The sequence below is a fragment of the Cygnus olor genome, chromosome 7, assembly GCF_009769625.2.
Source record: "Cygnus olor isolate bCygOlo1 chromosome 7, bCygOlo1.pri.v2, whole genome shotgun sequence".
NCBI lineage: Eukaryota > Metazoa > Chordata > Aves > Anseriformes > Anatidae > Cygnus > Cygnus olor.
The window spans coordinates 7,287,432-7,315,295 of NC_049175.1; the positions used below are offsets into that span (position 1 = coordinate 7,287,432).

The 27,864-nt window shown below is 40.3% G+C and overlaps 1 protein-coding gene across 3 annotated transcripts; it reads left to right on the forward strand.

Annotated features, from left to right (window-relative positions):
• Positions 1-1,045: 1,045 nt before the first annotated feature.
• MMRN2 (multimerin 2) lies at positions 1,046-27,728 on the forward strand. Of its 3 annotated transcripts, none has more exons than XM_040563332.1 (7): positions 1,048-1,727; positions 13,806-13,928; positions 14,997-15,103; positions 16,403-16,450; positions 17,754-17,927; positions 19,025-20,932; positions 23,152-27,728. In XM_040563332.1, exons 1-7 carry the CDS (start codon positions 1,444-1,446, stop codon positions 23,538-23,540), a joined length of 3,033 nt encoding a protein of 1,010 aa, XP_040419266.1. In that variant the 5' UTR covers positions 1,048-1,443; the 3' UTR covers positions 23,541-27,728. The 3 variants fall into 3 exon arrangements, with proteins under 3 accessions (XP_040419267.1, XP_040419266.1, XP_040419265.1); XM_040563331.1 differs by having other exon boundaries at positions 1,052-1,727; positions 16,385-16,450; XM_040563333.1 differs by lacking the exon at positions 17,754-17,927 and having other exon boundaries at positions 1,046-1,727; positions 16,385-16,450.
• Positions 27,729-27,864: the final 136 nt, after the last annotated feature.

The window sequence follows — 27,864 nt, forward strand, 5'->3', positions numbered from 1 at the left end:
ACCGAAATCTCTCCCTGCCTTCCCCCAAGACGCTGCTGTGCCCTTGCCCTGTGGTGTCACAGCCACCAGTCAGAAAGGGCATCTCCATGTTTCTAGGTTCTTCCATTACACATAAAAGAGGAGCAAGCAGGAGGAGAGGGCTCCAGATCTAACCTGTGATAAGGAGATGCAAGTCCACAGTCTTTAATAACAAGATTTTCTAAAAACCGAGAGAGATTTTATCCTCCATTTTTCAGCTGACAGTGGAATGACTCCAAAACCCCTTTACATTTAATACTCACAGGACAACCTGAACTTTGGAATGCGCATCTCATCATTCAAACCAAGACATGATCCAGCAGTCCTGCACCAGAATCCCCACCTGCTTTGTCAGGGAGCATAATCCCCTTTTAATTTTATTCTTAAAAAATGACAGAGTGCATCATGCTGCAAGACAGGGAGGAAAGAAATACACTCTGCTTTACGATAGCAACCAAACCTAAAAGCAGCACCATAAAGTGAAGCAAAAACAGTTAAAAAAACTACATCAATCTTCTACAGCCTTTTAAAAATTATTACTATTAGGATGAGGTGACAGATGTAGCTCCATAGAGGAGCTCTTGGCAAGTACTTTCTAGTAACATCAATTAAAAATGCACAAAGAAGAAAATTAGGCTTAAGATCTAGAGATGACAACTCCCAAAAAATTCCTAAAAATTTTCAATAATCTTGACCTCTCTGAAGGTCTACTTGAAAATCTTAAATTTTGGTGGGAATAGAAAAGGATTCACAGAGTTATTTTGCAAAGTCACACAAAAAATGGATGTCTAAGTTTTTTTGTTTGGTTTTTGTTTGTTTGTTTTTTACTGTGAATTTACTCCAAGTACCTTAATGGCCCCAGTTTTTTGCACATACTGTAAGCATTCTGTTGCTAAAGCCAGGGTATTTCAGCCTTTACATTTGGGAAAAAAAATTGCAGATATTAGAGTAAGCAGATATTTTCTGGCACAGTAACAAGAGCCTGTTACACCACTCAATATTTTCTTTCCTTTCTTTTCTCTTCCTTTCCTTTAAAGCTAACATCCTTTTCCTGTGCCTGAGGGAGAAGGCAGTTGATAAAAGCTGAGTTCCTGTTCACAGACAAGTTTAGAAGGCAGCCAAACTCAGAAGTTCCTTGAATAAGTTATATTCCTACCACCTTTTTTTTTTTTTCTTTCCTCTGTCAGAGGCATTTGAGCCCCACACAGGAACCAGGCTCACATTGTTCGATGGCCATGGACATTTCCACAGTAGCTGGGAGGGTCGAAAGCTTTTTCCGCTCTTTGTTACAAATCTTTTTTTTTTCCTTCCTTCTTCCAACTTTTCAGTTAAAGGATATTGACAGGGCATTCCAGAACTAATTCAGGCTGCACTTCAGAGACGAGAACAAGAGACAGGTGTAACCAGGTAGGAAAAAAGCCCACAATGCTACTGAAGCTTTTGCTCATCTATCATGCGGTAGGACTGGCAAAGTTGGTCAGGCACTCTGACCATCGTGGGCATCGTGAGGGTCCCATGCACAGCTCAAAGCCACTAAATTATGAGACCTCTGCGTACCCTCAGAGGACTCCTCTCTCACGTGAGGAAGAAGGTTACTGGGAGGCAGAAGGGCGCAGGGAGGATGCAAGAGACTACCCTTCAAGCATCTCCTCCTCACATCAGGAAGAAAGAGAGGATTTTGAAGCTGCAAGCCCACGGTCCCCAAATGGGTAAGTATCCAAATATGCATGTTTTACACGTAATAATAGCGGAACCATGTTCAATAAAGATATCCTGTTGATGAAGGACATTTTTTGGTAAAAGTTTCTCTTTACAACACACTAGATTGTAGGGAACAATCTATATCCAAACAGGAGGGGTTTAAATGTTTTATCTACAGGAAGATAAAATTTAATTGCTTGTGGAGGATGAAACCATAGAGGGGGCTGACTCTTTCACCTAGTCCAAGACAGCAGAATAGACTGAGGTGCTTGGACACACCTTGCATAGCAAAGCCATGGGGTCAGGGTTTTGCAGCTATTCTTATAACATGACAAAAACAACCAAACCAAAACAACAACAACAACAAAAACCCACCACTGTTTCTGGCAAAGCAGAACTAGACAAACTTCATTTACTGCCTTTTTCTCTTCACACCCCAATACGGATTTTTGCTGATTGAGGCAACTTTTGCCCATCACCAGAACATACCAGATGCAGCTTGGGCCTTGGGAAGGAGAAAGGTGGGAAAAAGAACGGCAGGATGTTAGCAAAATAAAAATAGTGAGGGATAAATATAAAAGGAGTAACAGATAAGCATGAAAACGACTACAGATTCAAGCATCCTTCCTCCTGAAAAAAAAACAAAAAAAACAACCACCATATTTTAACAACAGTGAAATGCTTCTCATGGTCATCATGGGCATCTTTAGCAGAAGTATAGCCAGCCTGAGTAGAAAAAGCATGTACTTCACTAGAAAGATTTCCAAATGCTGTGATTTTTGAGTTTTACAGAGCATGTAAGTAGGTCTCTGAATGTTTAAAATAGATGAAAACCAAGCAGGACAGCGTATGAATCTTTTATAGCACTGATGGAAGGCTACTGCAGAGCCTTGTTTGGGAGAGCTGAAAGAGCAGCACAGTGCGTGCTGTTCACAGCTCACTGCTTCGGGATGCTCTGATATTTTTCTTTAAATGCTCCTGAGGCAAGGAAAAAAGGGAACTGGAAAGAGACTACAAAACCTTGTTCATGTCATGCTTCCCTTTCGTGACAATGAAAGTATGCGATCTTGTTTCTAAATCATATCTACATGTAAAACTAAGGCCTCTGTCCTGCATGGTGTTTCCCTTCATACTAAATCCTCCCACAAATCTGTAGCTCAAACATTAAGTCATTTTCCAAATCCGCAAGTGTTGACTTGCAGTTTTCTGATGGGTAGTGTTCAATAACAACACATACTGTTAATTCACTAACTCCTGACTAATGCTCTGTCAGAGCAAGGAAAGCAAAGCAGAACCAGTGCCCTGGCCTTCCATGCATGCTGTGCTGCAAGGTGGCAGTCATTTGATTAGTGGTTGAAGTGTTGAGAGCATTCTAAAAACTAGAAATACTACAAAAACTCAAAGGTGTAAAAAAGGTGCATGCATAGGTCAGCAAGACACTGTAATATAATATCCTAATAGGGACTTCTTCCTTTGCTATGTAACTTTGTTGAGCAGCAACTTGTGTAATGCTGCTCAGCACAAGCTATTACTCATTCTAATTTCCTCCCAAGAAGAGAAATACTTCCTCCTTTTATGGAGATAGTTGCATAATGAGTCAAATCACAACGTTCCCTCAATTATAAAGTAACGTTGATGACTACAGGCAATCAAAATCTAATCTGGCAGTAACTTGAAGGTATTTGTTCTTTTGCTGAAGAAATCACATTTATAGTGCACAAGTAAAGAAATGCAAGACTTTGAGAGGAACTGTGGACAAAACTGAGAGGAAAGAGTGCCGGTAATAAGGGATGGCAGTTCTCTACTTGTACCTGCGCTCCAAATTCTTCAGGTCACTGCAAATGGCTGAAACAATGTACCTTCAGGCTCCTGAAACCCTCAAGTCCGTATCAGGTATTCATGGCCGGAGTGGCCTGCTATGCATACACAAGAAGTTATCACGAGTTTGGTATTTCCTCCCTGCAAATGTGACACGTGTTCTGGAAAAACCATCGAGAAGTCAGAGAGAACTAGGAAAAAAGCACCATAAGTTAATGAGGAACTAAGAGACACAGGGAGATAAACACACCATAGAACAGTCTGGGGTGGGGGAAACAAACTGACAGTCTATGGTAACTTTGCCCGTGACATCTAGTCTTTCTCACAACAATGATATTTTCTGCCCAAACTCTTGCTATTTCCCCAGTGTTTTAGAAATAGTGGTTGCTACAAAATATCCTTAAATCTTTTAAAAATAAATTTTAGAGTATTATTTTTCTTATTGTGGCTATTTGAATAATTGGAGATCATAATGACTAATGTGTCCACAGTAATTAGAGAGAATCCCGTTTTCTGTTTCAGCATGTAAGATGAAATGACTCATTAGATCTCATTCAAACGCTTGGATATGTTACTTCACTAATGAATTCTTCTCAGAATAACAATAATAAGGGCTTTAAAATAAGAAAATCGGTTAGAAGTCACTGGCTTCAGGTGACTGTTTTAATGAGAAATGTGTGAATAATAATCTTTTTGTTTTGACTGTTCTTTAGAGGAAGAACTAGGTAAGAGTTTAGTATCTCAGCTGTTGCTTGTATCTGAGTACACCAGAGAAGCTTTGCATGTTCAAAGTGGGCAAGTATTTGTACGTGTTATTTACAAAATCAAAACCAGTTTTCCACAGGAAACCATCTTTTTCTTTTTTTCTCTCATTTTTCCCAGCAGCTGTGTCTCATATGAGCTGATCAGTTTGACATTACTTACTTCCTTATGGCTGAGATAAATGGACCCGTGTGTACACATACTTCCACCAGAATTAAAAAGGGAAGTGAAAGCACAAGTATATGGATAGATATGGAGCATATTAGCATCTGTTTTAGCTACAGAAAATGAAGAGTAAGAACAATAAAAACAAGTTCTGGATTTCATAAATACTCAATGCATAATACCCATAATACGCGCGCACTCCTCATTTCCCATGTGAAACAGATGCTTAATGCTGAACTTCATAGGAATGCTCTGTCGTTCCCAGTGGCTTTCCTGTGTGTGGGTATGAACAGCTAAACTGAGCCTTAAAAAGATGCTTGGGACATGTGGATGTTTTAAAAGTGATCCAGGAAATATGAAATAAGAGCTTTCAAGTTTGCCTTGGTTCATCACCTACTGTAATACTTACCACTAGGTGTAACCAATTAACTACGTCTGATCAAGTCATATTGAAAGGCATAATACATCAAGGAGATAATACATCACAGTTGTTATCCTGAAAATTGCTATGTAAACAACACCTGATAGCTTGTGAAAGCTCATCATAACCTGACAAGCCACACTGGAGAGTTTTGTCTCTTCAGAGCCACTTCCATCAGATAGTTAATGACAAGTAGCCAAAGCCTCAGCTGATGAACGTGATGAACCAGCCTTTGAAACAAATTCCATGGCCCAGGGAAGAACACACCATTTTATCTGTACCCTTGCCATCAACCCACCTCTATTTGTCTAAGATCCATGGAAGGACCTATACTGTAATTACATTCAGAAGGGTTTGTTTCCCCTTCCTACAAACAGGTTGTTTCTTGAACCAAACAACGCAGCACAGAACCATTACCAAAGCAATGTAGCGGAAGGCTCTTATATTTTCTCAGCATTGAGAAGAATTACAGCTGGCTGGCTTTAATCCAATCCATGTGCCCGCAGCCCCAAGAACAGTCAGGCTGACAACTCAGATTTCATGCACTTAGTGTTCATATTTCATTTAAAAAACATAAAAGAAGCATCTAAAAGGTGCGATTCCATCACATGCTAGCTTGGACAGCACAGCCTACAGTCCTCTGTGTCCTCAGGTGGCCTGATCTGTCTGTCAAGTAACACTGTAAATGAGACCACTTAAGTGTTCCAGGTTAAAAATGAACTTATGAAAAAGCAGACACTTTTTTTAACCTTCCTCCTCAGTAACCATGCTGACAGAGTTGGTCCCAGATGGATGGCTTACGCAGTATGGGAGAAATGGACTGTGGTGATGAGATGCGAATGAGCAGAGGAACTAAAGCTGGATTCCCTGTCTATAACCGAGTCTCACAGAACTTCTCTCTCTTTCCTAAAGTGGAGAGAGAGTCACTGTGAAGTAGCCCCTGTCCTGGATTTACTCTATCTCCAAGTTGGGCAGGTCGTTTAGTTTTCCTTTCCCGTTATTTCACAAACACATGCTCAGTCTCCCATCTGTTGCAATTTTTCTTACAATTAAAATATTTACAAAAAAAAAAATCACGAATTATAAATAGAAAAGGCTGAAATCTGCAGAATAAGTAAATCCGTGACTGCATTAACATATGTCAAGGTTTGTATATGCAATTCTGTCAAGTCACCCCTTGATTAGAGTGCGGCTTCCTGATGTCAGCCAGGAGCATTGTTATCTCACTGAAACACATGCCTCTTCCTTCAGCTCTGCACTGAGACAGCCACAAAGCAGGCGTCTTCTCGTGATTAGCCAGGGTGTCAAAATATGGAACAACTATCCTCGGAGATGCAAAGAAGCAGAGAAAACCAAAATCTCTCTTATTCTAGGGAAAGTCAGAACAATGCTCAATCTTAATAGCTTGTTTTCTTTGTCTGCTTTTACAGGAAAACATCCATTGATTTAATTAAGACCAGTTTCATACTGACTCATCTATTTTTTCCAAATTAGACAGGGACTTTCTTAGGAAGCTTATGGGATACTGAAATTTCCCACCAAAGTGGAATAGAACATAAGCTTAAAATAAAACAGGTCTTGGATGAAATGCAGCTAAATGTGATCCTCAGCCCCTGACATCCTGCACACCAGCTGAATGGCCATTGAGTGCTCAACAATAGCTTGTGCAGTGCCAACTTCATTAACAGAAGCAATGGATTTCCTATCAAAATTAGGCACTTGGCTCCTTTCAGGACTTTTGGAAATTCTCTGATAAAGCTTCTGCCTCAGACCGTCACTGCTGGCCAAGAACACCACTTGCTATTTGACTCCGACTATCTTGAGCTGCATGTGGAGCAGCTCCCCACTAGTGTATACTTGATGCGAATGACCAGTTCCTGAAGAAACACAGCTTCACTGCACGTGATACAGTAGTTACCAAACCATCTGTGTCCAAAGGATTGTCTTATTTCCTTTGTTACACAGCTCATTAGTGCAAGCTCGAGCAATTCCTTCTTTCAGCAGACAGCAAGGGGTCTCTTGTTAGTATAGTGACAGACTCCCCATCAACACTGCCAGCAGGTGGATCCTGTGCCATCCTACTTCTGAGGTCAATACTCCTGAAACAAGTCGCCAGTGGCCAGCCCTCAACAAACTGAGGCTCTTGCCAAGGCCAGCCAAAAGACGACCAGGACAAACCTTGGTGCACACTGTCCTCACCCTGAGTGCACGCAGTTTGGAAAGCTTGCTTTCCTTCATGTTTTGACTCCCTGGCACCAGCACAGCCATGCTGGGAGGTGGCCACTGGCTGTGACACTAGCTCAAGACAAGGTCTGACAAAGAAGTGAGAGTGCTATATTAGCAGTGAACTTTCATCTGCAGAAATCAAACTATGAAATCCGAGTGTAGGCTGCCCTCAGAGCGGGCCACAGAACTTGTATTGTTGCGAGGATAATATACATGAGGTAATGGCTGTGGACATTCTGTGAAGAGAAAAAAGCCTCCTGCATTTATTTCTCTGAAGTAGCTTGTACAGCAGTTGGGCTTGCCTCAAAAGCAGTTGCAGCCAAGTCTGCTTTCTCTTGAACACCTGCTTACAGCGAGGCTCCAAGCTGAGGACAGGATTTACTCAGAAAGCCTTAATTGCACCAAGTTTTTAGGACATTCTGCAGGCCAAGTGACAACTAACAACATACTAACAGGCACTACTGCTGGAATAGAAGTGTCATTTAACCAGCTTACTCAGGGCACTGGAAGACTTGCAGCACCGCAGGAAAAATCAAACACTTGACACTACCACTGCCACTCTTTCAGCCTAGCTTTAGTTAAATTGCTAATAAGTCAGTCTACCTTAATTAACCCTAAAGGAAAACCGGGGTAGTCCACAGGATGAAGTACAGGAAGATCCCAGATTCCTGCCCAAGAGGGAGCTCTACCCATTAGCAAGGAAAGAGAGAAGCAGGAGATGCAGTAGCTTCTGCTGCCTGACTGTAATACACGCTGCTGGCTGCTCAGAGCAGGAGAATTCACTGATGTGCTGACAAGCAAGCAGTAATCACATGCCAGCTGCTAATTAAAAGCAGGGCCACACCTTGTTCCCTCTGAAAGCCAGCACCTTTTTCAAGTACTTAATCCCTTTGGCATTCTACAATGAATAAAAAATACGTCTTCCTCAAAACTGACACACACGGTCCTGGCTTACACTAAATTAAATGCAATGGTCAATCTCTGTTTTATTGAATGCTTTTTCTTGTTGGTGAAAATTTTGCACTGCAAGGAAAACAGCACACAGGTTGTTCTACAGCTAAAGCCTCAATCTTTTTTTCCACTTCAATTGATAAAAGTCAGGAGTTCATGCAGCTTAATGGAAAATCACTAGAAATTTGAACAGAGCAGTCCTCTATTGTCATCTAGTAGCACATTTTAGCAGCAATAATTGCATATCTTCTCACTGTACAGCAAATGAAAGTGTCACAGGCCTGAAAAGTATTGCACTCTGTCAGAGATAGACACAAATAGCAGGGAAGGAGTTTTCAAAGTAATTATAGAAACTGGCTTCCTTGAGATAGAAACATAAGGAAACTGATGTGAAGGACAACTCAATTGTACGAGTACAGACAAAGGAATAATAAAACTTATGGAAAAACAATGCCCTGAAGTCCTGAAGCTTTTGAGGCAAAAATTCCACTGACCTAGCAAGTGTCTAAAATGACACATTACAGTGCCAATCAGGAGAACAAGAAAAATAAAATGTGTAAGTAGCTGAGCTAGGAGGGCATTATTCACATCCACCATCATGCTGCTATTGGCAGTGTAGTGCTGTATGAAAAAAGAGTCGACCTTATATTAACTTTAGCATGATGTTACTGATAGCAGACCAGCCACCTTGCTTTATCTCCTACATTTTGAAGAGTTGTTCTATTTGCTATAACAGCAGGATGTCTAACCAAATCCTAAAAGCAGAGACAGAATTGCCTGCATTTTGCTATGTGTCAGTAAAAGCAGGGATAGTATCCAATATAAGAAAAAAAAATCATTCTAAAATCAATTTTCAGTTTTAAGACCTCAAAGGTTAAAATAAAAGGAGCTTAAGCTAACCTAAATCTGCTGAATCTTATTTAAATATAGGCTGTCTTGTAGCCAAAATTATTTAACCTCACAGAAAACAATACACTTCACTCAAAATAAGGCAGAAATAGACACATGCATGTTAAGACTCTTCAATACGGAGATTAGAAGAAAGACTAAAAAAAACACCTAGTCTAGTAAAGAAAACTATTCAGATGCTTTTTTCCGGGTTTAACGAGAAGATCAATTTACTTGGACTGTAAAACAGGAAAAGCAACTGAACAAATGAAGTATATGTAGCCCTGGTCTGTTAGAGTTCACTTAGGTGTTGGTCCAACATGCAATTTTGTTATAAACTTTACCAATCCCCACCCTGGAAAGAAAGCTCTTCTGCTCTCTTCACCCAGCAGCTTCATTCTAATCCCCTCTCCTTGGTAGCGCAGGCTGAAATCAAAAGGAAACCCTATTAAAGGGAACAAAAGCAGAGGGTGTTAAGTTGGTTATATATTCAGTGAGTGAAGCTACACAATTACAAAGAGGAAAAAATGCAGAAGCAGAACACAAAGCTTCTGTGTCCCAGAAACAAGCTGAATAAAGGAAGTCCTATGTGTGAAAGGGCAGTTCTTTGAGACTTTATAGCACGCTGGTGTCAGCAGCAGAATTCCCGCTCGCCTCACTGAACTTTAAATCAAGCCTTTTCAAGTCTTTAAATTATTCCACTTAACAATAAAGAATGACACATTTCCCTCAAGTTTAATAGAGTCAAGAAGTATTTTTAGTAATAGATAGCAAAGTTCCCTTAAAGGAAGCATTTGACAACATGTGCAAAAAATACTGCAATAGAAATTTCACCTTTTGGCACACATATCTATATTGCAGCTCATTACAGATGGGAAAAAATATGCTTTATGTACTTATTTGCTGGAAGAATAAATGTTTGTAAACTTCAAACTCAAAACCACCAGAAGTTTTTGTGACTAAAACCCAAACATGATATTATACAGCTACTCAGCTCCACGAGTACGCTTTTAAGAAAAGGAGAACTAGTGAGAAGATATAAAAGAAAAACAGAAATACAGAATCATGACCATCATTAAAAACAGTTTTTTCTGAAAGTCTATCAAACTCTCTGTTGTTCATATTACTTGTCCTGCATAATGCGTAAGTGTCCAAAGCAAGCATCGGGTTGGGATCAACCATTGATTCAACTTCTGATAGCACACAATGCCTTTCTGTTGGTGGGAAACTACAAGTAAACACACAAGATGCCTGCAGCACATCAGCGGACTCTGAAGAGAATCCTAATATTTTCTATTAAATGTGTTTGTGCATTTATACGTGCAACATCGCAAAACACTCATTCTTGGTCACACACGTGCTCATGCATGTAAACATTTGGTTTAGATTTGTATGGCTTACATGACTCAAAGGACTTGTTTGGGAGCTGCGTATGGTGGGAAAAGCAAATCAGCACAAATGATGATTCATGGGGCGTGGATTGTTTTCATCAAGAAAAAGCAAAACATGAAAGCAAAGGAATCCTATCTGAAAAGGAGGTTTCCACGTTGAACACAGGTCCTGCTGGGATCTGGCAGGTATCCCACCAGGCAGGTCCGAGGTACTGCACCTGGCATCGGTACCAGCTTGTTCTAACAGCATGGCCAGGTCAAGTTATTTCCCCAGGGAAAACAGAGCAGAGGGGATTTGAGCTGGAAAAGCCACTCCCAGCAATGGCTTGCCAGGCACGTGACAGAGGACTGCATAAATACAAGCACAAATCACGTCTCTGTTTCTGGGTTATTAACTGTATGCTGCCACTGAAAAGCAATGCAGCCTTCTAAAACCTGGTGGACTTGCACACACCTCGGAGCCAAGTGACAGCCAGAGCACGTACATTGGCCTCCTGATGTTAACTGTGCTGCCTGGTCACACAAGCAGAGCATTGGGTTATTCAAGAGTAATAATTTAATAAAAACTTGAGGATTTGACCTCTGGTTCAGTCCTAGGGAGCAGAAGTACCTAAGGGTATGGCTCCCACTGAAAATAGACACAAAAACTCATCCAGCCATTCACATAAAACTACAGCTCACCACAACAGCTTGGAATCAGAAGGAAAGCTGCAACACACCGCTTCCATGCTCTGCTTTCGCACCTGCCTCTCAGAAAGGAACAGTTTTGTCTGCAGGGTACTCACTGAGGTCTCAGTCACATTGCCCCTCAAGAAGCCAGGGAGCAGAGGAGGCCTGGGAGAGAATGTGCCCACCTCACCCAGGCCGTCTGCTTTCCCTCTCCATGCTTCCATCTTCCTCCCCTTCTCCGGGCCACCCTGCTGCTCCCTCAGCTGCTGTGACCACAGCTTCTGCTTTCGTGCTCGACGTGGTTCCCCATTGTTTCTGCAACTCAGTCGGAGAGGCAAACTTTTTCCATATATGCTGATTATCGGAGATTTGGTTCCTGTGTTCCCATTTAAAAATATACTGCCTAAAGTTCAGTTGTTGTTTATCAGGCACAGCTCTCCCCCACACAATGCTCTGCTCCGTTTTAACACAAACCCATGGAGTACAAAAACCTCCAAATCTTTCCAAATATCCCAAGGGATATGACCAGTATTATAAAAGGCCTGAATCTGCTTTTATTTTGAGAATCTACAGATGATTTCTTATGGGAAAATAGTTTAATAACATGCACAATGGCATATAATATGATTTGTAATTTCCCTTCAGGCTTCACCTAAGCAGATACACTGCACGTATTGACAGCGGCAAGCTGTAAGTTCACAGCAATGGTTATAACTATAGGGGATGCTTGAAGACAGGGAAAGGTAGAACAGCAGACCGCTAGAGATGGCAGACAAAGGAAAAAATTCATGTGAAAATAGCACCTGCTTACTCACCAGATTTAGTCCTGTGCATTCAAACTTTCCAGCAACAAATTTCTGACTACGAGATTGCCAGCGGCAGCATCAGGAAAAACAAGGTTACAAAAACCAAACAAACAAAAAAGACAACCATAACGAACAAATCTTGCCATCACTAATACACCTGTCACTTGGGCATCCAACAGCAGAGCAGCTCAGTTTTTGAGATTTAAGTAGTCTTCAACCAGGACAGCTAATTTCATGGCCATTATAAGGGTGTTTCTTCTGCAGGTGCCTTACCATAAGGAGTTATGAAGACCTCAGACAACTTTTGCAGCCAATCTCATGCCAGACTTTCCTTCTGGGATATAAATAGTGGAGCTGGGTGTCTCGGTTCAGACTCCCGGCAGCCCCAAGGGACTGCAGGTCCTGCTGCAGAGGGGGAGCTGGGCTCGAGGGGCTGCGCTGCTGCAGGCCACCCTGCGTCCAGGCCACACAGGCTGTGCGATGCCGCAGTCACACAGCCTCAGGCAGACGCTGAGCTGGCAGATCTGGTGCCCCGCAGTAAGCCGGTCAGCTTTCTGTGGTAACAGGCTGCCCAGCCCCACAGCAGCCTGTTTCCACCTGCCTCTATTGAGAGGCTCTGGAAAGTTAAGCTGAATTATCTTTAGCAGTGATGGCGGTATCTATTTTTCATTTATTTCTTCCCACTGCTCAAGCTCACCTCTTCCCAAAGGAAGAGGATTAGCACAATTTAACATTAATATGCTGCTGAATGTTATGCTGCAACTTCCTAATGGCCCTGCACATACAGCTCCAGAGATCCCCATGCTCCCCTGCAGCGGGCAGGATGTGAAGCTACACCACTAGAAACCCCTGTGGGACACCAGGCCCACGCCTGTCCCTAAAGTGGGTAGTGTGTAAAATGCAGCTGCTGGTTCAGTGACTCTCTCTCAAGATTTTATAACCGGAGATAAACAGTGAGGCAGCAGGGACACGTGGTCTCTGTACAGCTTCTTGGTCCCAACAAAGCTGCCACAGCCCACTTCTATGCATTGCTACCCGCGGAGCGCACCAGGGTGCCTTGGTGTTTAACTGGTGAACTTCTGTAAACACGTCATCTGAAATAAGGCATTCAATACATGTACAGACTTCCAACAGTAACTGCAATTACGGATTAATCAGATGCTATTCATCGTATTTTTTTCCATTTCCTGCTACAGTTATTACTCCTCACTTCCTGTCATTTCTGAAATTGGTTTTTAACCATCAAATTTCAACCAACAATACACTTCATCTTGACTTCTAACTCCTGAAAATAAAGATGCTCATCTACACTCTTAAACTGATAGGTGTCTATATAGTTCTGACTGGGAAAACTGCCTGAGGTCGTTACCAGACTAGTGAAATTCAGTTGTCCTTGATAAAAGCATAAAAGCCACGAAAACAACCCTAATTTCAATAATATTATTTTTCTGCAGGGCATGGGAAGAGGTTATTTCAAAGTTAGCCTAATTAATAAAATCTGCTCAGTTACTAGACCATCTTAAAGCAGCAATGCTTCGGAAGACACCGATTATTAATGGAATTTCTGTAGGATTAAGTTTCCAGAAGCAGTCAGCCCGGACACGATGAGTCAGACATGAAGCATCTGAACTGGCAACACGCCGACCCAGGCAATTTGACATTTAAAGTGACATTAACCTGCAGGTTATCGTGGGTTGGAAGTGCCTCCTGCTAAATGAAAGGCCTGGAAATGGAACTAATGCATCAAAGTTCAGACAATCAACCCTTCTGAAACAAACTCTGATAAGCATCCCGAATGAAAACAAAGGAACTGAGAGTTGAGGGAGAAGCTAGCAAGCATTTTCCACTTCCATCATGATGAGGAAAATCTCTCCAGCTGGAGAAAAAAAAAGAAAAAAAAAGGTGGTCCCTCTGCATTTCACACCGTTACAAATAGACTTTAAAAGACCTTTTTCAAATTCTTTTCCTGACTTTTTTTTTCCCCACCAGGAACTGGTGTTCCTTCATGCAGTCCCGCCTAGTAACACACATAGAAGCCTGCATGAAAGAGAAGTACATCGTCAACTCCCAGCAGCCCTGTCCAAACGGAGCTCCAGACTGCCAGAAGATCATGTAAGTATCCCATACAAAGCCACTGGAGGCAACAGAATCTTCTGTGAAGTATCTAAATGATATTTTCAAAAGCATTTAATGGCATGTTTTAAAAAGAACTAAAGCACCAACAACACACACACACACACACACACACACACCCCTAACTTCAAAAACAAAAGAAAAAATAAAAACTTCTGCCTGTGGCCATCAGTGAGACTGTTCACAGTTAGAGACATGCAATTGCCCAAGTGCTCACTCTTCTTTCAGGACTGGCTGCCCAAAGGGCACTGGTGGAAGCCAGCAATGTCCCTGAAGGCACCATACTTGATGCATTTTTATAGTTGTAAGACATTGATTCAAAACTCACTTCTTAAATGAAACAATATTTAATATCCATTTAATAAATATTTTCCCATTTATGTCGTTCATTGATTTGTGAAATAAAAGTGCTGTTGCTATTTGTTAATGCAATTCATTTTTCTCTGAAACAAAAATAGTTTTACGATCACTTCTAGTGGCAGTTTTAAGAAATTTATGTCTTTCTTGGTGCCAGTGCCGTTCTGTAATGCTTGCTTAAAAACAGAACTTTCTCTACAACTCATCAGCACAAGGCAAATGTTAAAGCTCAGTCCAAGCTCAATTGCAAAGGACTAAATAAATATTCAAGTTGCATTTCCGATAGTTACAGAAATTTGCCAGCTGTGACATCTCTCTCTAAGACTCCTGTCATACTAGTGCCAACATTTTGGAAAAAAGTCTCTGCTGGACAACAGCAGGGGTGTGAAGTAGACCACTGCAGCCCTGCTAACTGAATACTATTTATATTCTGCCAGCATGTATGAATCTCCATACACCTCCTGTTGGAAGCAGCAGTCCTGAAAAGCAATCTTATGCGGGGAAAAAAAACGCTGTCAATTACTGCTTAAATGTTTTACTGAGCAATAACAATAGAATTTATGACAAACTTCTTAACCACTTTCTGTATTAGTCATCTAGGACACACTTGGCACCAGACTACAGTTAGTCAGTGAATTTCCACCAGCTGACAGTAGCTTGGACTCTAACGCCTGGACCCTTATTCCTTAGGTACAGGACAGCCCTGAAGCCCATCTATCAAGTCAAACAGAAGGTTTTGAAATCTTTGCAGTGGAAGTGCTGCCCTGGATTTATTGGCAAGGACTGTGAACAACGTGGTAAGGAAAGCCAGAGAGCAAGCATGAGAATTCAGACTAAATGATATTCACTGTGGCAAGAAATAGCAGTTTGCCTATTTGTTTTTCCTGTTTGAGAATTGATGCCTTATATTCTTTGGTCTGCTATGCTTCAAGGCATCAGTGATTTGGGGCAAGCAGTAGGTGTAATTAGCTGCAAATAAGGCTAATAGCATCAGCTACTTTTCTCTAATCTTCACAGATTGAGAGAGGTATTCATTTAGCCAGGGCAGGAGGGGTGCTGCCTGATGTACAGCTCCACCTAGGAACATCTAATTCCAGGTAGAAACTGATGTAATCAGGCAGCAACACAAGCTTCTGACATGTCTGAAAATTAGTTTACAGGAAGAAGTCATTTGGTAGGGAAATGGTCTTGTATCCAGTTTCAGACAAGCCCTGAACTACCACAGCTCCTAGCACTACGTAATGACACCTGCAGCTGCTAAGTAAAAGAGAAGGGAGGACAGTGTGGTTTTAAGACTGGACTCCTTCATGAAACTGGCAAGATTTAGCAGATAGTACTTCATTTGAAAGCAGAAGAATAAAAATTGAAAAGAGGTAACTCCCCGTAGTAATTAAGGCAATCAACACAAAAAAGTCAAACATAAAGGTGAAAATCTTTGTCCAGTTCACCTACCCAAACAGACTCTACTGATAAAACTGGAGTTTCTGTTTACATCTCCGTGGGTTTAGCTTTTCTCTGCAGACAGCTTTTCTTAGATTAGATAGATAGATTTATCTCTAAGGCGATGCATTTACCTGGCTTTCATTTGTCATGTTAGAAGGATGTTACCAAATGCAGTGTATCTTGTTCAGCCCCTCCTCTGTTACGCTCACTGACCAAAACCAGCTGCTTCTTTATCTCCTCATTTGTACAGCATCACCTGCTGAAACTGGTGCCACACTACCAGAACATTCAGGTAACTGGAGTAGCACAGTGGAATCTGCAGAGCGTTTGATAGGGCTCTCCAGAAAACAAGCATCTATTTGTATCTGACTCATTTCTTATCAGTAACACAGCATGAATTTAAGAAACACCCCCCTACCACATCGCATTAGCATTTATACAGTGCTGCATGTCAGTGCAGTACCACAAGCAAGGTTCTTCTAACATGATGTTGCTTACCCTAGGAAATCTGCAGTGCAGAAGCCTGTCTCCACATCTGTCATATTACACATGAAATTGCCCTGTCTTGCCTTGCTGAACTGTAGTGGTTTCTGTATCTGAAATGTTTTCACAGATGTATCACATGTCAATTGCAGATCCCAATTTCATTCCAGTGCCAGGAAATGAAACTGAAGGATGGGAAGAGGAGTTCTCAAACCACAGTATGTTCTTGAACTTAATTTACTTGCCATTCTTTTACCTCTCAGTCAGTGCCCCAAAAGACACATTTTTAGCTGCTATTTTAACATGATAAGCTATAAATGCTATCTATAGTGAAAGCATTATTTGGGAACGCTTTTACACGATGACATTTCATTTATTGGCACTAACGAGGGCTTTTGCTATAACATTGCATGAATGCTCTTGACAAAACAGCCACCACAAGTTTAAAAATTGTATGCTGGCTGGTCATCATCGACACCTAGTGAGTGCTGGTGTGTTAAACCTTAACACTACCTACTGGTAGTGTTAAACCTTTCATTAGTACGGATGTTTAACTCCTTGTTCTGCTCAGTGGATTCACAGGAAGGCACACCATGCTCAGAAGGTTTACCAGAAAAAAATATCTATTCAAAATGCCACTTCAGAGCAGCTACCCAGTAGCTTTGAGAATATTGTTATGAGATACCACAGAACCATACCTCAGGCACTCTACCCTGCCAGTCTAATATCCAAGAAGGACCTTTTCTTACCCTCTGGGAAAAGGTGGGGCCTGTAGCGCTATTAAATAACTTCTAGCAACTGGGTTTAGGGTAGCATTACAGCCCTGAAAGAGAGTCTTCTTCACATTATGCTCTCAGCACTGAGTGAATAAGTAAGCAGTTGCTCTAGAGGACTCAAGCTTATAAAACATTAGATTGAAAAGTCAAAGGTAACCCTGGAGGGCAAGAGGCCCCGAGGATGGCACAGTTAGGGTATACCAGTTTCTGCAGACACTTTGAATTCTACAGCTCAAATTAGCAGCTATTTATTTAGAGTAATATCAGTTAAAGGGCCACTCAGCGGGAGTCAACTGTGACACTTAAACCCTATGCTCCTGAATCCTTCTTGAAACTCCTTTATTTTTCTTTCATCCTGTCCTTTTATTCTGGTTTGTTAAACTTTGCAATCCTTTCATTCAATTGGATTGAAAGCAGTCATTATTCCAGAATATTTTTATGGCATGAGGAGGTTTTACGTGAATATTTTACTGCCATGATGGCAAACACAGCTGAAGGTCTTCTGTTAATATTTAAATACATATTAAGTTTCCATCACTGTTGGGGAAAAAAGAAAGAAAGAAAGAAAGAAAGAAAACCTTTACAAAGAAACTGAGTTAAGCTGCTATAAATCAACAAACCCCTAAATGTCAGTGCAAGATTTCCAGAGCAGGAAGTACAGTGGTGTTCTCAGAGCTTGCAGGTCTTGTAGGAATACATGCTGCACTCCATTGCATGACACTTTCTTTTTGAATCTTGTGATTAGTGTCAACATCAGTGGATTCAAGAGAACTGTTGGAAGTCATTCAAAATCAGGAGGCATTACTGGATGATCTTCAAAGTGATATTCATCAAGCAGTCAGCAACTTAGGTGATTTACAGAGAATATTTGAAAACAACGGTACAAGCATGGTGTTAGAAGTGAACCAGAGCAATGCAGGTGAGAGGTCTGACGAATTATCAGCCTGCCAGCAGGCCCTATAAAACCATGCAGATCAGGAGGAAAACCTGGAAACAAGAATACACTGACGTCCCTTGGTCTGCAGGTAGCTTCCAAAGAGAGCAGAAAATGGGTGAAATTCCAGTGCAAATTAACAAACCAAGTCCAAGCAAAACTTGAAATGGGAGATGAGATGAAAGGCAGATCGCTTTGTACTTACCTGAAATTTCAGAATCTGCCTTAACCACGTAATAAAGAGGTTGCTTATACTAATTTGTTAGCTTAATATTCTGCTTCTCTGGCTTCTTCTTTTCTATGGGGACGCAGTGTTAGGTTTGGTTTTTGTTCTTTTTTCATACTCATGCTAGATATTATGATGTGCTGAATCTCAGACTGGTGTATATAATAAAAATAATTTGCCCCTTTATCTAAAACATTATTCCTGCTGTATATTGCAGTGAAAAAAAAAAACAGCAACATTTGACCTACTAATGTGAGCCACTGGCTTACAGAAACATTTTCTAATATACAGACTATTGTCTTCACTGAACTTCAAGTCACTCAGTTTGAACACTAAAGTTAAAAATCAAGCCTTAGTATAATGTACACCTACTACAGATACCTCACAGAATTTTCAAGTTATTGAGTCCTGGCCTGGAATATTAAGACGCTAAGATGCTGCGTAACTTTGTGAAGTAGAAGGTACATTGTAGAAAGCATCAGAAAAAGAACAGCACGAGAAAGTCAAATAAGCACACCAAATAAGAATTGTGAAAAGGGGCAGTTATGGCCACTAACAAAACTGTTCTCTAAGGGTTTAAAAATGCAGTATTTTTCTGACTTAAATGGGGCAGACAATACATATCTAAGTTACTGTCTGCAGACTTAAAGATACAGCATGCTTTGCACTAACTTGGATTTAAAATTAGATTATTTTTGCAATTGTAAAAACTATTGCATGTGCTCAGATTTTGGGGAGCAAGATGTCAGTTACTGTGGAAAAATAGATACTCAAGTTATCCTGGCCAGATTAAGATGCTTTCTTAAAGCAGAATTTAAATTTAATTAATTACTTTTTAATCTTTCCGTGTTAACAGATTTACAGGAAAGGCTTCTGCAGCAAGTTTTGTTTCCCCATGTGGAGAATTTTCTTAGGAAACATTTTAACCCAATGTGGGCAAGCTTCAACAGAAGCTTACAGAACCTCTCCAACATAGTGGGAAACCTGTCCCACGATGTGGAAGTCAACAAGAAAAGCATAGAAAGATTTCAAGAAAGCACTGTACCTAAGAGGGAATTCCAGGAGCTAGGAACTAAGTTTGAATCTAAAGTCCAGGAAAATGTGGTGAAAGCTGATCACATGAAAAGGGATATAGAAAATCAATTGCAAATGCAGCAGGCTAGTATTCACTATAACCTCACCATGATCAAGGCAGATACTGACACAAAGCTCAAGAAGTATCACAAGATACAGCAATCACATTTCTTAGCTTTGAACAACAGCTTAACAAACATGAAACACGAGCAAAACAAACTTGAAAATAAATTTGAGACTTTGAAAAAAAATTTATCAGAACTCTCCTCACATCATGGTCCCAAAGATGAAACCACCCAGTTAGCCATCAGACAAATAAATGACATGCTGTCAGGGCATGGAAAACAGCTTAAAGAACTTTACATGGAGTCAGATGTGGCCTTTCAGAATATAGCAGTTTTAGAGAGATGGTTTAAGGAGTTAAAAAAAAATATCTCAAAGTATAGGCCTGAAGATCTAACAATAACTTTAATGGAGAAATCACTTCTTATTGAAGAAAACAAAGCAGCAGTGGAAAGGCAGATATCAGAGCTGAACTATACTCTCTCAAATCTTCGGGAAAATTATTCAGATCTGTTGAGGTACATGGAGGAATGCAATTGCCAGAAGATATCTTCTGACAGTGATATACTCGAGGAAGATTTCAAGAATATCACTTACTCCCTTGAAGGCACACAATCAAACTTAAAGGATATGAAGCAGTTAGAATCTGTTTTCAAAGATCTCTTGAGGAATGAAATTGAAAAGCTCTCCTCAGCTTTTCCATCTATCCATCAGTCCCTTAACCTCCGTCAAGAAGAAAACAGACAGCTTCAGTCACAAGTTACATCTTTGTCAGAAGACATAGGCCTCTTGAAGAAGAAAGATGAAGAAATTCATAGACACATCAAGTATCTCAACAGTTCTTTTGGTTCTCTTTTAGAAGATGCCATGCGGCACAAAGTAGCACTGGAGGCTTTACTGGGAGAAGAGTTCATGGAATTGTTGTTTGAAGAAGATCCTACTACCCTAGTAACATCAGTGGTTCAGCTGCAAGAATCTCTCAGAAAGATCTCAGATAAACTCCAAGAACAAAATATGACCTTAGAATCTCTTGTAAAGAGATTTCATCTCTTGGAGAGAGGTCAACGGAGTACTCATGATGCTCGTGTATCTTCAAAGCATTCCAGACAGGAAACTCAAACACCCTCTGCACTGGATGACGTTAGTCAGCGCAGCAATGTAGAGCATATGGAACCTAATTATGAGGCTTCCCAAGATGACTCCTTGGATAGCTCAGCATATAATGACATCATGACTCTCAAGAATGACATCAAACATCTGAGCCTGGCAATCAAGAGGCATGAAGCCACAAATTACATGAATATCTGCTGCAATCATATAATAACAAATGTGGTGGAGCCACTGAACGTTTCTGTGGAAGTTCTCTCAGGAGATTTAGCAACCATCAAAGAGAAGCTGGAGGAACATCTGCTGATTTTCAAAAAGCTATTTGGAAGCAATGAAGAATTAGTTGCCACCAATATAAGCCTGGATGTTGCAAAGATTCAGTCAATGCTGACCAGAAAAGTGAGAAGGCAACAGAAAGGTCAAGACAAGCAAAGAGACAAAAAGAAGCCTGAGAAGCACAGAGAAAATACACAGATAGTAAGTGGAAGAAATACAGTGCAGACAGAACTTCTGGAAAAAGGTAGGTTGTTTTGTTTTACTTGCTCATGTGCAGGTCTAGCTTCTCTCTGGGCCCTGCTACAGGTCCTCCTCCTCCCCCTCAAGGCACATGAATTGTGACCTGCCAGATATCTTGTGGGATGTTGAAGCAGATGTTTTGATGCAATTTACATCCTGCCCCTCCATCTCAACACTTTTAGTGAGAACCAAGTCGATGCGCTGGTGCACTTTGTTCAAAGTCGATAAAATGACACCCATTACAGCTGCTAGAGAATTGGCCTTGAATTAATTGAACTTCAGATATTTAGAACACAAATTCTGTCTGTAGATGGTCATGTTGATGCAGTAAGTTTTCTCTTTCAAAGCTGATAGGGAGTGCTGGGCTTCCTGGTTTTGCTTCTTGTTCCTCTGTTACTTGAGCCTGGAAGGAATGTACTCAAAGCAACAAATCCTAGCTCATCTGGACAGATGCATTAAATTCACTATAATAACTTGTGCAAGTAGAACTGGGAGGATTGACCAGAGAAACTCTCTCTCAGCGCTAAGCTTCAGAGACAAGTTTTTCAGCTTATACTGGACTGAGTGGCCAGTTCCCTTTCCCTATAAACACACAGCCACAAGCACCCAAAGTAACTGCCAGAGTTTTAGCACTGGCTTTTATGACTGTAAGCCCTTTCTATGGACATATAATACAGAACAAAAATCACCTACTTCAGGCAATTCTGCTGGAAAACCCTAGTTAAGACTGAATAAGCAGAGAATGTATTTCAAACAACTTTTAGGACAGCAAAAAGAATGCATTTTTTTTTCCCTCCTGGGTGGTCTCAGCCTCATGTCTTTCCAAGGATACTGATCTAACCACTGTATCTACCCATACAACAGAACATAGACCTGAAGATGTAACAGTAACTTTAATGGAGACATCACTGAGGCCTGTTTTTGCTGTGACATCTGCCTAAGTCTCTACAACTAGTTGTTTCTTCAGCTACATCAATCTACATTTTTTTCCTCAGCTATTTCTGAACTTTTTTTTTTTTAACTGTAGTTAAGCCTCTATTGACTTTGCTTCTTTCCCAAGAATAAGATGTCTTATGTGCCAGCAAAACAGAAGTATTTTCTAAAACATGTTTATCTTTGTACTGAGAACCCTAATTTGATGATATTACTTGAACAGAAAAAGGGAACGTTCTTTTAATAGAAAAATAAGAGCCTACTCGTGTCACAGGATCTCAATGAAAGAGGCTTTTCTTTGGTTAAGGAATTTTCCTTCGTGCTTGATTGCTTCTCCAAAAAAGATAATTGCAAGAGGACTTTCCACAAATTTGAAAACATACGAGTGGAAAACAGACTGCAACCTACAAACTACTCCTGAAAATATGTGCAGACAGATCTCCCGACCAAATTCTCAGTCCTAGAAGTTCAATTGTATGTAGCATTTCTTTTCAATACAAATAGTGTTGGGAACAAATAATTATTAAACTGTTTCCATTTATATAACCATGAGGCTGAAGCGATGGGAATGCTCCCACCTTTTGCACCCCTGTCCTTGCAGCTGAGGTGGGCAGGCTCCTGGAGGGCTGCAGTGCAGTATTTTCTCATAGGAAGGAACGCCCCCAGTCTCAGACCAAGCCTGGAAGCAACCTGTTATCTTTCAATGTAGAGTAAACCACGGCATTTCATATCCCTGTGTGCATATAATGCATGTGCTCCCTCCTCCACCCCAAGCAAGTTTTCTGCCAGTGCTAATATGCCTATTCTGGGCATTTTCAGTCCCACAGTATGTGTGATTTGACAGCAAGCATCAGCACAGGCTCAGGTAGTTAACTAAGTGCCTCACAGGTACATGTCTTTACCAGCTCTTTACTTCTGCTAACAGTCTCAGGCATGACTTATAGAAGAGCTTTCGTGTCCAAAAGCTTCTCAAGTATTTTCAGATTATTTTTTTCCAATTATGTGAACTGGTCTAGTTTTACCTCTTCCTGACCTCTCACTTTTTATAATGTTAATCGTATAATAGCTGCAAGAACAAGTACCACTGCTACATTTAGAAAGAGTAAATGTGTTTTGGATCACAGACAATGTTTCTGAAAGACTAGATCTAGAATTATTGATAAAAAAGCTCTGTTTCATGGCTTGGGCTCCTGTACAGATAAAATAGTAAGTAATAGCTGGGGAGAGAATGCTCATTGCTAAAAATTCTGTTCTCTCATTGCTAAAATTCTGTTCTTCTCTCTTTTTCAGACTCATCGGTGGCATTCCATGTAGGATTCTCAGACCAAAAGGATAAAGAAAGAACTCTGAGATTTAATGAAACATACCTCAATTACGGACAGAGCTATTTCCCTGAACACGGCTACTTTAAAGCACCACACAAAGGTGTCTACTTCTTTGTCATCTCTGTGGAGTTTAGTTCAGGACCGGCACTAGGACAACTCTCTTTTAGCCGTGGATACAAAAGAACTCTCTCAAGTAGTCAACGGAAAACACCAACTGGAAATACTATGACTACTTTTGCTATGGCAGAAATGGAGAAAGGGGAGAAAGTATGGTTTGAATTGCTGCAGGGCTCTGTGGTAAAACGGAGTCCACCTGGGACAACAATGGGTGGATTCCTACTATTTAAAACTTGAACAGTGACATTTTGTTTTACTGATATCTTTTCCATAGATGCAATGGATCAATTCACTATTGCTTCATCTGTGATGTATTCAATCCTACTGCATGTGTTTAAACATAGCACTACTCTAGATTTGTCTTCAAGCTTCTTTTCTGGAAGTGTTTGGCTTTGATTAGTTGCTTACAAGCAGCAAAGGATTTCCTTTCAAGTGATAACCTAACGGGTTGGACTCCAAACATTATCAGGACACACATTCCCAAATCCCTCTACCAGGAGAATTATACCTAATTAGGAAAAATGCTTTGTGGGACTTTCTTCATTTACATCACGACTCATTTCTCTTTCCCCCTTTCTAACGAGCACCTAGAGTACTGCAGTCAGCTCTGGGGCCTCGAACATATGAACGTGGATCTGTTGGAGTGACTCCAGAGGAGGGCAATGAGGAGGGTCAGAGAGCTGGAGCACCTCTCCTATGAAGACAAGCTGAGAGAGACGGGGATGTTCAGTCTAGTGAACAAAAGAATCCAGAGAGAACTTATAGCACCCTTCCAGTACCTAAAGGGGGCCTACAGTAAAGCTGGGGAGGGATGTTTGTCAGGGAGTGAAGTGATAGGACAAGGGGTAATGGCTTTAAACTAAAAGAGGAAAGATTTAGATTAGACATTGGAAAAAAGATTCTTTATTCAGAGGGTGGTGAGGCACTGGCACGGCCTGCAAGAGAAGCTGTAGATTCCCTGTCCCTGTAACTGTTCAAGGCCAGGTTGGATGGGGCTTTGAGCAACGTGGTCTGGTGGGAGGTGTCCCTGCCCATAGCAGGGGGCTGGAAGTAGATGAGCTTTAAGGTCCCTTCCAACCACAGGCATTCTATGATTCTGCAAAAACAGCACCCCCCTTACGGCAAATATCCTCACTGTCAAGGAAAAAAAAAAGAGAAAAATGATACTTTAACACTTTTTTTTTTTTTTAAATGTAGCTGCTCAAAACCAAGAAGCCAGGACAATTTTACCTTTCTGTTCTGTGTGGTCCACAGGCAGTCACATGGTGTTTTGCAAACTTCTGCAGTTCACTCAAATTCAACATTTCTGCCCGTACATACCATGAACACTAGTAAAGATCTATCAAACCCAGTAAGGTGCACCCTGTAACACCTATTGGTAAGCAAGGATCTTAGAAACAGCCTAGTCTTTTTCCTTGTAGGTCTGTGCTGTATTTCAACTACATTGTAAAATTTAATAGCAATATAACATTGTCCAAATGTTTCTCTAATATATCCTAACATTAGGAAAATGTCAATGATATTCAAAAATGTTGTTGAAACTGCTCCTTATTTCTACAGTTATTCCTGAAGAACATTGGGAACACAGCACAGACAGTCCAAAATTTAGTGAATAGTTTAAAACCAAGCAAGCAAGCAACAGCAAATAGACATGCTCACTGGTCTATTGCCACTGTTGAATATAAAATAAATTTATAATTAGAGTAAACCAAACAGCAGAATTTCTGAACTGCCGACATTCAAGTTTCCAAAAATCTCAAAATGAGTATGTCTGGTCACGTCCTAAATTTTTTTTTCTGTCAAAGGAAATATCTCCAAAGGCTTTCATTTTAAATACATTTTTATTATTCCTTGTTTAACATAATTTTTACCTTACAAAACAATATATTAAAAATATTAGATTTGCCAAAATGAAATATATTTTAAAATTCCCAATAGTTTTGAAGAAAGAGATAAATTCCTATCGTGTATTTTAGGTTTTTTTAAGATAGCATTTTCTAACAGTTACTAGAAAAATGCTGTTGAGTTTCTCTCCCCATCTATCTGCATTCTGAGCAACATTAAACTACAGGATAATTAATAAAAAACACTGATACTAATAAACACTGCACCTAAGACAACAGTTTGACAAGCGTCTTTTGAAATAAAATTACAAAGCAGGCTTAGCTACAACTTGCTAGACAGATTGTTACTCTCCTTCCAGAAAAAGGCAACAAACGAGTAAAAATGTACTGCTTCATTTTAAGAATCTGAAAATTGGTATGATTAAATCCCTTCCAGAGATTCAAAAACAGAGGGCCACAAATGAAGATGTTCATCAACTCTGGAAAGAGAAAATGCCATTTCTGACCTGATTAGCAGCCCCACGTACTGCTAGCCAGTGCTCCCCTTCGTGTGAGACTAACTGGACAAGTCTCTCCATCTACCCGGCATGGAGCCAGGCCTGCACTGCTCTGCAGTAGGCAACACAGAGCGCCCACGAGCTCAGCGTCATCTTCTGCCCCTCACATCGCTCAAGTATCTGAGGGAAAGAAGAGAAGAAAAATGTGAAGAGGTGAAACGTCAAAAAGGAAGAAAATGATCGATCTATAAGCCTGGGTTCTTTTAGTAAAAAGCCATTGTACCGAGGTGACCCAGCCATTTTGACCGGCAGTCCTCCAACTATGGACTTTTTTGCTGGCAGCATCCTGCAGTGTTAAGCGTGCTGCCCAGGTCAGGAGAGAATAAGGAACATCTCATTTTTGGTGAACTAACTCTGTGCACCTCATTTTTGGCACACTAACTCTGCAGCTACCGGTCAAATGCCAAAATTAATCACATTGAGGGGATATATACATATATACATGTATTTAAATACACGTGCTTGGTTTCAAAGCTTTGACAGAAAACTTCAACTGGAATGAAAACCACACAGCTGCTTGGAAAGGGACAAGGTAGGTAGTAGTTATGATATCAGGGAACAGAGAAAGGTCTATATGTCATCTCTGATCCTAGCAGTTATCCAGGCAGGACTTTAAAAGGTTTGTTATCTTCGTGCTTACCAGAGTTTATTTTTGTTGAAGAATAAGCCAGACTAGTTCAGAGATCATCAACTCGTGTGAACACAACTTTAATATAAAGATGTTTTCATGTTTGTATTCTTCAAATACATGCTTAAGTTAACCACCTGCATACACAAAGAAGAGATACTTGACTGGAAAACTCTTGTATTTACATTATGAATCAAAAATTTAAGGAATATAATGGTTTAAAACATTCTATCGACTGCGTAAACCAGGAAGTTTTTCTTTTTCTTGTTTTTTTTTTTTTTTAATTTTTTATTTTTAATATCTATCACCACCACTATCATCAACCTGAGACTCATGTTTAAAAATATTTTCCGACTTCTTGTAGTACTTCCCCCAGATCCTCTAACTGCCAGAAAACCTTGCTGTTAGTTCCAGATTCTGGATTTCCAAATGAAACCACTAAGCTTTATAAAAATATATTTTAAAAAGTGCCGTACATATTTCAATGTCTTTGTGAAACTTTTGTCAGTGAAACTTTTACTGCTTTATGAATGTCAGTATCTTATAGTGCTTTGCATTTTAAAATTAAAGTCTCTTCATGTTTTTTTTTCCCTTCTGCATTACTAAGATGATCTCCTTACTTCACTCACAATTCAAGTACCCACTGTGTATCAAAAATTTTATTTTCTATATACCCATCAATGCCTGTATTCTTTAGTCAGATTCACCTGAACCCACTTCACACATCCACATCATGCCAGCCTCTGAAATCCACATTGGTCGCCCCTCATGAGCCAGTTTCATAAGGTGATCCACCTATAATAACAGTCCTCTCATGAATCCGAGTTACACCTGGTATTGAAAGACAACATTAACATCAGTGAGATGGACTGAAATGGTATTTTGGGGTGCTGTGACGATAAAGCTAGAGAAAGGATTAATGAAATTTACGGAATTTAACCCAATCCTTAATGTAAACAGTGATGCTTCTGCAATTTGAAGCTTGTCATTTTCAGTTATTTAAAAACTTTTTTTTTCAGAAAGATTTTTATATCTTTAGGATATGGCACCATCCTGTGGCCGTTTCAAGGAGCTACATTAGGTTGCTTGGTCAAAACAAAGACTGGTGCAGAAGTTTTAGTTACCCACAGTATCTTAATTATGTCCTCCAATAATCCGATTTTAAAACCCAATTTTCATCCCAACCACAATCAGTGCAATCTGCGAAGATACTCTACAAACTATACCCACAACGGTGAGAGAAAGTTTCCTCTTTCAAAAAAAAGAGGGCAAATCTTTGTGCTCTGTAAATTTCTGCTATTATGTGTTGAGAGGAAGAAAGATATAAAAACTAAATACAATACTTTCTTGAACACTAATGCACAAATATATCACTTGAAGTTATGGAAAAGTGTTATAATTTTTATAATATACTGGTACCTGTTTATGTGGTGTTCAGATATGAAACATTTCCAGCTACTGTAAAAAGCTAAGTCTAAAGAAAAGATTATGCCTGATAAAAACATACCTATACACAGATGAAAAGGGGTAGA